At 38.3% G+C, this 13,353-nt stretch overlaps 2 protein-coding genes across 4 annotated transcripts in view; both read right to left on the bottom strand.

Annotated features, from left to right (window-relative positions):
• Nucleotides 1-5,056, bottom strand: part of NUP133 (nucleoporin 133) — a 33,116-nt gene extending 28,060 nt beyond the window's left edge. Inside the window, exons 1-4 of the mRNA XM_070733949.1 lie at nucleotides 4,785-5,056; nucleotides 1,994-2,112; nucleotides 1,055-1,158; nucleotides 64-171 (exon numbers count right to left, since the gene is read on the bottom strand). Of these exons, the coding sequence (XP_070590050.1) occupies nucleotides 64-171; nucleotides 1,055-1,158; nucleotides 1,994-2,112; nucleotides 4,785-4,954 (501 nt within the window). The 5' untranslated portion in view covers nucleotides 4,955-5,056. The remainder of the gene's footprint in view (nucleotides 1-63; nucleotides 172-1,054; nucleotides 1,159-1,993; nucleotides 2,113-4,784) is intronic.
• A 3,776-nt stretch (nucleotides 5,057-8,832) lies between these two features.
• The window catches only part of ABCB10 (ATP binding cassette subfamily B member 10), a 34,255-nt gene continuing 29,734 nt past the window's right edge, over nucleotides 8,833-13,353 (bottom strand). For all 3 annotated transcript variants that reach the window (XM_070733950.1, XM_070733951.1, XM_070733952.1), the window contains one exon: nucleotides 8,833-11,390. In XM_070733950.1, the coding sequence (XP_070590051.1) occupies nucleotides 11,138-11,390 (253 nt within the window). In that variant the 3' untranslated portion in view covers nucleotides 8,833-11,137. The remainder of the gene's footprint in view (nucleotides 11,391-13,353) is intronic.

Below are 13,353 nucleotides of genomic sequence, written 5' to 3'. Positions count from 1 at the left end.
CATGAAAATGGCATAAATTGAATGTATAGTAATTTCTTCAAAATATATTTAAATGTTCCTAACCTGTAAAGAAGATGCTTCACCGGGAACATTAAGACAGCCTACTGCTACCAGATGTGCAGTCCAAATATAGTCACTTGGTGGCAATTGAAGTTCTTTGCATATAGAACACTGTAACACAAAAAGTATACGTATATACGCTTTAATTTAGTATTCTGCATTAATATTAGTCAGCTATAATGTTTCTTGCTTTGAATAAAAGAAAAGTGTGGATTTATATGGTCAAATCTGAGTTATTTTTTCCCTAAAAAGCTGACAATTATATTTTTAAAAGATAATGTATTGTAAGTTGAGCTCAGTGTTTAACAAAGATGTATTAAGTGTCAAAGAACTGCAGCATTAAAACTTATTTTTTTAAATAATAAGAACCATGTGCAAAAACCCCTAACAATAATGGATAGAGAATAATTTGAAATATTACCTGCCTAGCACTACAAATAAATCTATAAATATATAAACGGCATACGAGAACTTTCTAGAATGGAACTTTTTTATTACAAAATAATTCTCAGCAGATTCTAACAACTAAATATGGATCTTTCTTGTTTCACTTTTTAAAGACTTTTTAAAAATTCAATTTTTAAAAAAATATTACAAACAGAATTTTTTTTTCCTCAACTCACTGATGCTGATTGCATACTTATTTGGAAACTTACTACAGATAGAATCACAGACTTTTTTCAACTAAACTTATGTAATTACTTTTGTTTTATAATGCACAAGTTAATAAAGGTTTATTGAAATTACATTAAATAGCAACTTATAGGAAGAGCTGTTCACTTTTATGATATAAAATTATTGTTTGCAGAATGATGTGGAACAAAGTGAGCCATTTTCCTCATTAATATAAAGTCTAAATTTTACAGAACGTGTAGAGTATAGATGTATTCCATCTTGATTTGAGGCAGTACATTTGCCTACATTTTTATTTTGAACATATACATCATTATAACTGCCAGTATCCTCAATACATTTCAATTTGCTATTACTTTACCTTAGCAATTGATGATTGACCAATCTTCCAAATGATTACTCTATCTTTATGGACTAGCCAAGCCCATCCACTTTCATCTAGCACCATACTCAAATCGTCCTCAGCTATAATAAATAATAGATTCCAAAATAAATTGTAAGTATAAATTAAATAAAATCCAGGCTTGCCTTCCTCTCTGAGGATGGAGCAAATCCATAAGTAGTTGATAGGGAAAAATAATTTCATTAGACACCCAAAGCACGTAAATTTTTTGACAATAAATAATGTTAAGAGCAGGGGAAAATTGACAAAAAGTAACAATCTCATAAAACTAATATGATGTGGCTATCTTCACAAAATAATTTTATTTTATTTTATATAGGTAGTCCTCAGTTTATGACCACTTATTCAGTGAATATTCAAAATTACAATGGCAATGAACAAGGGGGGCCTACAACCGATCCACAAAGTTGCAGCTATTGGTTACAGGATCATGGTTGGGTTGCCTGGATACAAAACTGGAACTGCCAAAATGACCATCACTCTGTGACAGACTCTCCAGTCCTAATTGCTATTGTAAGCATTTCCAACTACATCACTTAGTGATGGAAATTTCAATTGCTGTTATAACCTGAGGACTATATGTAACTGCTGACACTTCTCAGTTGCCCGAAATAAGTAAGCACAGTTGACAGAAGATACTTTCAAGTGTATAATTATCTGAGCATCAGATAGAAATAATGAGTTATGGCTTCCAAGCCAAGTATTTTTGCTTTGAGAAAAAATGTAAACCACTCAGGACAGTTTAAATAATTTCGATTTTATAAGTCCTTAAACAGCAACATTGCTGTCTTGCTAATTTACAGATACCAGCAAAAACAATGCTATTTAACATTCTAAAGTCTATTTTTATGACATAATTATCATTTATTTGTATGATCAAATTAAAAAAAAACTTACCATCAGCCATTCTCAAAGCCTCTACAACTTTTACTGGCAAAGGAGAACCAAACTTTTTTACATCATAATTGATAGTTTCACTTCCCGTTGGATGATGTACAACCTTTGTAGGTGTACACCTAAGCAGAAAAAATAATGATTTAATAATGAAATTAATAGCATTGATTTAATTTTTGTTACTTGCAGTCATCATTGCATGAATTATTTAGCTATTCAACAGTTGAAGTCAAAACAAATTGTATACAGGTGATCCTTGATTTATAACTACTAATTCACTGGCCGTTCAAAATTACAATGGAACTGAACATCATGATTGCTGCAGGATTCCCATGGTGACATGATCGAAATCTGCGTGCTTGGCATTCCTCAGAACCTAGTGTGAGTTGGGAGAATGAGGCTTTTGAAGCACCTGTGAGAATGCAGCCTGTCCTCATACTCCTTTGGAGCCACATTCTGCAAACTGTGCAATCCTTCATTAGCCCATTCTCCCAAATATGAAAGCCTTGGGGAATGGCATGAGGTCTGAAAAGAAGGTCTGGCATTGACCAGGTTTTTAGTACTATTTGGATGTCATATTTTTGGTGGTAAGCTGCCCAGAGTCCCTAGGGAATTAGGCGGCATAAAAATCAACTAACTAACTAACTAACTAACTAACTAACTAACTAACTAACTAACTAACTAACTAACTACTAACCAACCAACCAACCAACAACCAACTAACTAAAATGCAATACAATAAAATAAAACTAAATAAAATCATAGATATACTCAATATAGAAAAAAATCTGAAAGAAGGGGCAGCCAGGCCAAAAGTATTCTGGAACAAATATTTTAGCACATAAAAATAGTGGTGTTTACCCTGAATATTAATGGATTAATCTACCATTGTATAAGCTTGAAAATCAGGACTTGAGAGTTTATGTTTCACTCACTATAAATGCAAATATGGAAATTTATTTATTTGACTTCTATGGCGCCCAATTTCATGGGACACATGATGAAAACTGATCAATAGAATACCTCTAATTCTTTATCCCCTTTCTTGGGTACGTTAAAGATTCCTTACAGTGCTTTTTCAATGCAAGAAATAAAAGGTGCATTTTGGATAGTCCTTTGAAAAGGAGTATCCAAAACTGGAGAAATTTAAAAAATGTGAATAATTTTTGTTTTGTTTTGTTATTTAAGAGTCCCATCCAATTTGTGAATAACAGATTGCAGCCTACAAGAGAAAACCTTAAATCAAGGGTCCCCAAACTTGGCAACTTTAAGACTTGTGGACTTCAACTCCCAGAAATCTCCAGCCAGTGTAGCTCTGCATAGCTGGCTGGAGAATTCTGGAAATTGGAGTCCACAAGTCTTAAAGTTGCCAAGCTTGAGAGCCCTCTGTTTTGGATGGCAATTCATTCTACTTGATTTAAAGTAGAAAGTAGCACTTGAAAGAGCAAAGACTCCGCATTGGAGTGTTCCTTGATTTTTAATTTTCATTGGATTTTCAAGCAATGATTATGACAAGGAACAAGTCTCCAGAATTATGGTTAATGAGTGAGCTATAACCTTTGATAAACTAGTCAGAATTTATCCCTCCCTTATCTATGTCTTAAAATGATGCTATAATGTTACGGCGGTCCTCACATAACAACCATTGGAAGCTATGACAACACTGAACACATGGCAGTTACGAGTTGTCATTGAAAGGCAGGGCTGATGAAATGTGAGGACCTCGATTAATGACCATAACAAGACTACCACAACTGCCATTGCTAATTGGTGCAGCCATGTCATGTTTCACCTAATGACTGCTTCCCTTAGCAATGGAAATTCTGGTCCCAGTTAAGGACTACTTACTTGTATTATACATATTGCTGCCTTTGAAAAATGTCTGCAACAGCAAAACTGCTAACCAATGCAAATACAGGAATCACATGATGGATGTACTGAAAAACCGGCATTGGTGGACAATTTCTACTCATATTTTAAGGTTGTACCACATGATTTTTGACAAATGTATCTTTTTCTTTTATGTACGCTGAGAGCTTATGCACCAAGACAAATTCCTTGTGTGTCCAATCACATTTGGCCAATAAAATTCTATTCTATTCTATTCTAAGGTGCTGTCATTAACTTTTAAAGGCCTAAATGGCTTAATAGGGACTGAAGGACTGTTTCTTCTACTATAATCCTTAAAGCAGTGTTTCCCAACCTTGACAACTTGAAGATATTTGGACTTCAATTCCCAGAATTCCCCAGCCAGCAAATGCTGCCTGGGGAATTCTGGGAGTTGAAGTCCAGATATCTTCAAGTTGCCAAGGTTGGGAAACATTGCCCTAAAGCAGTGTTTCCCAACCTTGGCAACTTGAAGGTATTTGGACTTCAACTCCCAGAGTTCCCCAGCCAGCAAATGCTGGCTGGGGAATTCTGGGAGTTGAAGTTCAAATATCTTCAAGTTGCCAAGGTTGGGAAACACTGCCCTAAAGCATCAACACCTGCAGATGTGGACCTGTCTTAAATCCTTCCTTTCCTCTGAAAGCAGCACCGCATTTGAGGGGACCGCACATAATTTTCAGGGGAGCGAACTTCCTTGAAAAAAGCCTTCCCAGGAACTGTGACACACACACCCCACACAGAAACCGCAACACTTATTATCCCCCCCCCCCTTTGCAATTCAAACGGCACTCGTCCCCTTCAAAACAAGCCCCTCAATCTTCCTCTCCGCGCAAATCTCCGCACCAATCGCGTGGAAGGAAGGGCCCGGTTAGGCCCCGCCCATCGGTGGGCGGGGCAGAGTACTCACCGCGCAGAAAGAGAGCCCAGGTGCCTCCTCGTTGCCGGCGAGAAGAAAGCTGGGGAAGAGACCGACGGGCTCATCAGCATTTGGTTCTTCTTACCTCCGGGGCGGAGGCTTCTTCGGCCCGAGCCACCGCCACCCGGAGTGTGAGACGCGGTGGGATTGGAAAGGAACATGGTCGCCTCGGTGCGAAAAACCGAGGAGCCGTTATACAAAAAACATATAACCCAAGCTTTTTAAGGACCGTCGCTCTCCTCGTAAATCAAAAGCGGCGCATCTAAATGACGTTGCATTTCCTCCAAGCACGGGATTAGTTGAAGATTTCCCCGCCTCCTTGGCTCGGTCCAGTGTACCCAGAAAAGCGGGAAGTTCTCTCTGCGTGTCTTGGTGCGTTTGTATTTGTTGTGGGCGGGACAGCAATGTAACTAACGAGCAGGAAAAGTAGCGGGAGCCAAAGAACGGCGGTATTGGGTGGCACAGCATTTGAAAACATTTCAAATTGGGGACTTTGGCAAAAGCTTCCCAGGTGCGGCGCTTCTCCTGTAAATTGTGTTTTAATAGACCAAATAACCTCACTGTATCCGAAATAAGCACTGTAATGCACACAAGGGTTTTTTTTTTTTTTGGCATGCTCTAAACCAGTGTTTCCCAACCTTGGCAACTTGAAGATATTTGGACTTCAACTCCCAGAATTCCCCAGCCAGCTGGCTGGGGAATTCTGGGAGTTGAAGTCCAGATATCTCTAAGTTGCCAAGGTTGGGTAACACTGCTCTAAACTAAAGAACTTTTTTTAAATTTTTTAATTTTGTTTATTTATTTTGTCCAAAACATAATGATACACAATGAGGGTTGTAGAGGATACACTTGAAGTAAAAAATATCAAGGAAAAAATAGAAGAGAAAATATAGGAATAAGATATACTGTATCAATGAGAGAATAGAAGGAAAGTTAAAGGGATAGATGAGAAGATATAGGAGATATAGGAGAGACAGTAGGACGGGATGGAAGGCACACTAGTGTGCTTATGCATGCCCCTTACTGACCTTAGGAATCGAGATGTCAACTGTGGATAGTCTAAGGGTAAAATGTTGGGGGTTTGGGGATGACACAACAGTCCGGTAATGAGTTCCACGCTTCGACAACTTGATTACTAAAGTCCTATTTTTTACAGTCAAGTTTGGAGTGGTTAATATTGAGCTTGAATCTATTGTGAGCTCTTTTGTTGTTTTGGTTGAAGCTGAAGTAGTCGTTGACAGGCAGGATGTTGCAACATATAATCTTGTGGGCAATACTTAGATCATGTTTGAGACGTCGTAGATTTCTAAGCTTTCTAGACCCAGGATTGTAAGTCTAGTTTCGTAGGGTATTCTGTTACGAGTGGAGGAGTGAAGAGCTCTTCTGGTGAAGTATCTTCAGACATTTTTGAGGTTGTTAATGTCCGAGATGCGGTATGGGTTCCAAACAGGTGAGCTGTTTGGAAATGATAAACAGTAACGCCTAACCAAGTGTGTTGTACAAGTCCAGCTGGTATGGCTAGTTTGGCTCAGGGTGGAAAGCGAGTTTAATAAACCGGACGAATGCTTGATTAACAATTGGAATGTTTTGTGTATGTATCCTAAAACCTCAATTTTATTGACCACCATTCAACAGTCTTTGGATGCAAAGGGCAAAAACTGAACTTTGGATTTCATTCCCAAACATTGGACAACCCCCATCATTTCTGAAACACTGGGTAATCAATATAATTCATATCCTCTATCTCAATTTAAGACATTTGCATAATAACATGATATCACTTGATGATTAGCATGATAAAATGACAATGGAAAATTTGTATTTAATAGATATCCTTTTACTCTAAATGATCTATTAAATCCAGTTTTATAATGTAGAATTTGAGTAACATGAAAAGAAGACAGATAAACTCTGGTCAGGCCTGTTCTGAAAAATTCTCCATCAAGTTAGATGACAATTTTCTTTTTAAACTTCAGAAATTCTGATTTAAAATTGTGACAAATGTAAGTGATTTCACAGGGATTTTCTTATTTTTTGCACATCTTCATAAACCTCTGGCTGGACCCTACTCCAATAGAAATATTATTGGAAACTTTGAGGGACAAACCTGATATTCCCAGAAAATTTGAAAGATAGACCAGAGAAAAGTTGCCAATGGAGCAATCTTCCTTAATGCTAAGCTTACATATGTCACAGTATAATTGTGTTTACATGATGACATTGCATATACAGTAATACCTCGTCTTACGAACCTAATTGGTTCCCGAAGTAGGTTCGTAAGGCGAAATGTTCGTAAGACGAAACATTGTTTCCCATAGGAAACAATGTAAAAGCGATTAATTCGTTCCAAAAAAAATATATCCCAAAATGGCGCTCCACTGGGCGCCACCGCCCAGCTGTCACCTTTTAAAACAGCCGGGGGGCTTCTCGGCGTTCTCCTGAACGCCAAACCCAGAATTTAGGGTTCGGGTTCCGGAGGCCACCGAGAAGTGCCCGGCTGTTTCAGAAGGCTACAGCCGGACGGCGCCGCTCGGCGGAGTGCTGTTTTTGCGATCGGCGGTGACGTTTTCGGCCGATCTGGAGGCTAGAAAGGAGGTGGGGAATCCCAATAGGGAATTCCATGGGCGGAGCTTTGACAGCACGAAGACGCCGGACAATAAATCAGGGAAAAAACAAACTATATTAAAATGTTTAAAAGTCAGGGAAAATCATGTTAAAAGAAAAAACAGATCGCACTGCCTGGCAGAGTCAAGTAAAAATGAGCATAACTGTGGCAACAACTTGCTTTCAAGTACAGTAATACCTCATGATACGAACTTAATTGGTGCAAGGAGGAGGTTCGTAAGACGAAAGGTTCGTAAGACGAAACATTGTTTCCGATAGGAAACAATGTAAAGTCAATTAATCCGTGCAACCAAAAAACCCCCCGCAAAAAAACAGCTTTCGGCGACTGCTGTGAAGCCGCGTGGCTGTTTTAAAAGGTGACAGCCGGCCTGGGGGGCTTCCCAGCACCCCCCCCGAACCCCGGGGGGGTGCTGGGAAGCCCCCCAGGCCGGCTGCGACCTTTTAAAACAGCCACGCGGCTTCCCAGCTGTCTCCCGAAGCCGAACGCGGAAGTTCGGCTTTGGCGTTCGGCTTCAGGAGACAGCTGGGAAGCCGTGCGGCTGTTTTAAAAGGTCGCAGCCGGGCTGGGGGGCTTCCCAGCACCCCCCTGAACCGAACCCGGGGTTCAGAAAAATTTTGCCTCTTACGAACTTTGTTCGACTTACGAACCGGCGTTCGGGAGGCTTCTGGGAAGCCCCGCCGCCCGGCTGTCACCTTTTAAAACAGCCGCGCGGCTTCCCAGCAGTCTCCGAACGCCGGTTCATAACTCGAAAAAAGTTCGCAAGAAGAGGCAAAATTTTTCTGAACCCCGGGTTCGTATCACGAGTTGTTCGTAAGACGAGGGGTTCGTATCTTGAGGTACCACTGTACTGATATTTCTCCACGGCTTAGCCGTTTGGTATGACATCATCTACAATAGCGCCTTAACTAGATCGCAAGTTACAGAGAAATGTCAGGGAAATATCAGGGAATTTCAAAATGCTTTTCCCCTGGACACCCTGAGAGAACTATCTCAGAACTCTTGCAGGCTATAAAGTTAGACAGAAGCAAATGTCAATGCAAAATTATTTCCTATCTCACCAAATTGGTTACTATTGATAGGAAATTTTGCATCATTATTGTTCTGTTCATATAGCTTTGCTTTAAGCATATTAATTATGTATAAGAGAATAGCTGACATGTCCTCACAACTTATTTTTACTTTTTAACAAAAGACAATGGAAAATTGTACTTTCATTATTTACATTAGCAACTTTGCTGGAACTGCTTACAATGAGGCAAATAGGATCAAATGAAGGATAGCATTTTAGGCAAGAATGATGCTTTATTTATCCTTTGTTTAAAAATGAAAAGGTATGCCTGATAGTTGAAGAAGTAAAAAAAATATCTGAAACTGAGAAAACGTAAGAATAAAAAGGATAAGGATGTAAAAATGTCATATGTACCAGTAGTTTATTAATACATTTTATTGTTATACAAAATATTACTTACAAGAACTATGGAACAAGGAATAGAAAAAAAAAGATCTTTGTATCAAAATTATATAACCTTGCTTTAGACTGAATTACTAAACACTTCATTATCACACTGTACTTCCCTCAGGAACCGGGAATTAACAATGGTAAAGAATTGGTTCTTTGCAAGACTAAAAAACTATATTGGTTCTGGTCAGCTGCAAAATACCCCCTATATTAAATGGCATTAAACAATGAGATTAAAAAAACAACTACACAGCAGTAAGCATGATGCCAATTATAGCCTTCATGGCCACTTGAATGGAACATAAATAATTACAGTGCCAACTTTTGTGCGTCACTAAACTGGAGGGACCAATGATAATGAAATCTGTTGGTGAAGTAAAAATTCAAGACTTTTTCTACAGTATTTTAAGTTAATGTGAAAGTAACTGAATTTCTTCAAAAAAATGATCGTTCTGATCAGCACCGTAATTTGTGAAAATTGTGAAAAGTTTCATTTATATACCAACGTTCCAACATTTTGTTCTAATCAATAGTTTTATATTCATGGGGTCCTTGATGCTGTCTGAGGTTGTTTGTTTGCTTGCAGGGAAAATCTCAGTGAGCTTGGGGACACCTTTTGGGCACCCAGTAGACATGAATGTTCTAATTTCTAATCTAATATTAATTTAACCCAAGGTTTTATGAGCATTTAGAGCTTTGTCACTGTCCCCCTTGTTTCAATGTGATTCATGACTTTAATTTACCAGTATTTAGAAAATGTAACTGACATTTTGTCATCAACCCTTGATTAATCAATTTAGAGACAAGTCAGTTATATAGATACCACCACATGAACCAAATGTAAAGTGGAAGTATGGGAATACATTCCTTGCAGTTAATATTCTTTGAATACTGATCAAAATTATGGTATCTTCCATTTTATACAATTATCAGTTCATTCTAAGTTCAACTCATTGGGTGTTAACTGGCAACACTTTAAGTAAAACTATCACGTTGTGGCTTAAACACATGCCACTTCCCACTTTTTTTACTCATGGTTAGCTGAATACTATAACTGTTTGAAAGTATAATATTGATGATCCTTTCCCTCCATCTGTGCATATAATGGGAAGCAGGATGGGTTTCTGTATGGGTAAACTAATATAACACTAATTTTTAGAATTCCACTTCTATATTGCAGAGTTGTAGTCAAAATAGCACTATTTATATATCAGTACACTGGCTAGATATAGCATTTATAGCATTTAGACTTATATGCCGCTCCATAGTGCTTTTACAGACCTCTCTAAGCGGTTTACAGAATCAGCATATTGCCCCCAACAATCTAGGTCCTCATTTTAAATGCCTCGGAAGGATGGAAGGGTGAGTCAACCTTGAATATCAACAGACTGACCAGGTTTGCCAGTAATTAAAAATGTTTTTTTAAAGCATCATTGTTGTTTACCCTTAAATGGGAGAGTCTTCAAAGAAAACATGTCTGATATGTTTTCTGTGCTACAAAATATTGATCATTTTATAAAAAAATAGGTAAAGGGAAAAATGGAATAGGCATGACATATATCCAGATACCATCAGCAAAACATAATTTGCTGGATAAATATTTCTTAATACATAACTGGGAACATAAAAAAATCAATTATTTTAATAGCAAGGATAGAATTTGGTTTGATTAATAATATTCTTTGCATTAATGTTGACCAAATCATAAGGGGTTTTGTATTTGTGAATCTAGTTTGTCTTCATAATAATGATAAAATTATTAAAATCATTAATGATTTAAAAGGAAGACAATATATGAAAAGACATTTGGCATGAAAATAAATTAGTTGATAATTCAAAGAAAGCTGCCAAATCATAAAATTAAATTCTGCAAGCACTCGTGATACAGTATATCCATTAATCTAGGGATCAACACTGTACTCCCATGTAGATCCTTTACAAAAACCTCTTAAATTTCTTTCATTTGAGAAGGAGATAACCAGGTTATACAACGGTACCTGGGGTCTGGAAAGTATATCTATCCCTGCATTAATCACATAGTAACTGTAGAATCTTAAAAACAATTCACTCTTGGATTGCACCACAATATAATTACTTAAATGCTTTGAATAAAAAGCTTAAGATAATAAATTTTCAAAAAATATCTGAAGTACACTGAAAAATATATACAACACATTTATTGGAACATAATTTAAATTCTTGGAAATAGTACCCTTCTCTAGTTAGACTTTTTCATTCTTTTTTTAAAAAGGATATTTTTCAATTAGATGCAAAATGTTCAATATTTTGGATAAAAGACTGTTTTTTCATTAATTTGCTGAAAAGTCCTTTTGGATTTGCAAGCAATGTTTCATGCTTTCCACATTCAGCTATTCTGCCTTGGTCCAGAACTGCAACAGAATCAGCATTCTGAATGGTGGAGAGTCGATGAGCAATAATAAGAACAGTTCTGCCTTCCATCAGCCGGTCTAATGCTTCTTGGACAAGATATTCATTTTCAGCATCCAAAGCACTAATTAATGAATGGAATGAAAAAGAAGGTTATTCTCCACATTATTTAATGTGTACACATTATTTAGTACAGAGACTTTACTAGAGCATAATTATCCGTACAACTTTTTAAATTTCATTTTCATTTAAAATCATTTAAAAAAAATATTTAATGGTGTCAGGATTTTAAACAAAAAGCAATTATTTAAACGTTTGAGAGATTTGCTTTCAACAAAGAGCCCCCAATATTTCACAGATGATATCACCCAAAACTGAGTTAAGACATTCTCATTTTTAATTTGCAATTTAAATATCTCATTATAGGTAAAGAAGTATTATAGAATCATGAAATAGGAATGACTTAGGGAAGCTTGGTGATGCTAGCATACTGTGTTGTAGGGTATTTCTTGTCTTAACCACATATTTAGTGACCGTTCAAAGTTACATCAGCATTGAAAAAAATGACTTATGACAATTTCCCACCATTAGAGTATCCCAATGGTCACTGTAATCAAAATATGGGTGCTTGGCAACTGGCTTGTTTTAATGACATCTGTACTGTGAGTAATCAACCAATGGAACAGAAGTTGCCTTCACAAGTGGGAGCTTCATCAATGGAAGCTTTCAAGAAGAGACTGGACTGCCATCTATCAGAAATAGTATAGAGCAGTGATGGCAAATCTTTTTTGGTTCACGTGCCAGCATGTGTGCACGTGCCCACCAGTGTTCCCTCTAATTTTTTTGGGGGGTGGGCGGAAAAGTATAGTGTCTGAGCAGCAGTCCCTTCGGGACTGGGCGACACAGAAATAATAAATAAATAAATGAATGAATGAATGAATGAATAAATGAATAAACAAACAAACAAACAAACAAAAAACCCACCCTGTTTTGCCTCAGAGAATTTCAAAATAAAATACTGTACTGTGTGTCTATAACAGTGAGCTCATAATAGGGCAACTCTATCAATATCAAAATGCCACTTAAATAGTTGAGCTACTTTCAAACTAGATTTTGATTTTCTTTCTCTCTTCCTTACTCCCATTCTTTTTCTTTCTCTTTTCCTTCCTCTCTTTTTTCTATCTGTTTCTCTCTCTTCCTCTCTTCTTCTCTCTCTCCTTCCCTCTCACTCTTTCCCTCTCGGCTTCTGGGCAGGTTTGGAAAACTCTGAGTTGATGATGATTTTTAAGTGAGCGATTGCTCACTGCTCAGCTTAGAGGGAACTATGGTGCCCACACCCATTCCCGCCCTCTATGCATGAGACCCCCGCTTTGCCCATGGGCATGTGCACAACCCCCCCTTCATACCCACGCATGCACACAGGCCTCACTAAAACCTGGGACAGTAAACAAAATGGCCAAACTGGAAGTTTGGAAAAACTCCTCTTTGCCCATTGTGCTGTTTTTCGCACTCCAGAGCCTTCAGGGAACCTTCCTGAAGCCCCAGAGTGCGAAAAAAAGCACAACAGGAAACTGGAAGTCCATTTTCCGAACTTCTGGTTTGTCTATTGGGCTGTTTTTCACCCTCTGGGGCTTTAGGAAGCTTCCATGAATCCTCCGGAGGGCGAAACGGCCTTCCTCAAAGCTGAAAATCAGCTGGCTAGTACGTGCATGTGCACTGGAAGTGACATAAAGCAACGCCTTGCGTGCCCTCTGATATGGCTTTGCGTGTCACCTGTGGCATGTGTACCATAGGTTCGCCATCATGGGTGGTGGGTCTCCTGCTTGGGCGGGGGGTCGGACTAGATGACTTACAAGAACCCTTCCAAATCTGTTAATCTGTTAAAATATGTTCTAGGGCAGTGATGGCGAACCTATGGCACAGGTGCCACAGATGGCACGTGGAGCCATATCTACTGGCACGCGAGCCGTTGCCCTCGTTCAGCTCCAAAGTGCATAGGTGTTCCGGCGAGCTGATGTTTGGCTTGCACAGAGGCTCAGGGGGGGGCATTTTTGACTTCCAGGTAGCCTCCGGGGGGATGAGGGAGG

Source organism: Erythrolamprus reginae, chromosome 1 (genome assembly GCF_031021105.1).
Source record: "Erythrolamprus reginae isolate rEryReg1 chromosome 1, rEryReg1.hap1, whole genome shotgun sequence".
NCBI lineage: Eukaryota > Metazoa > Chordata > Lepidosauria > Squamata > Dipsadidae > Erythrolamprus > Erythrolamprus reginae.
This window is presented reverse-complemented; position numbering and strand designations above follow the sequence as displayed.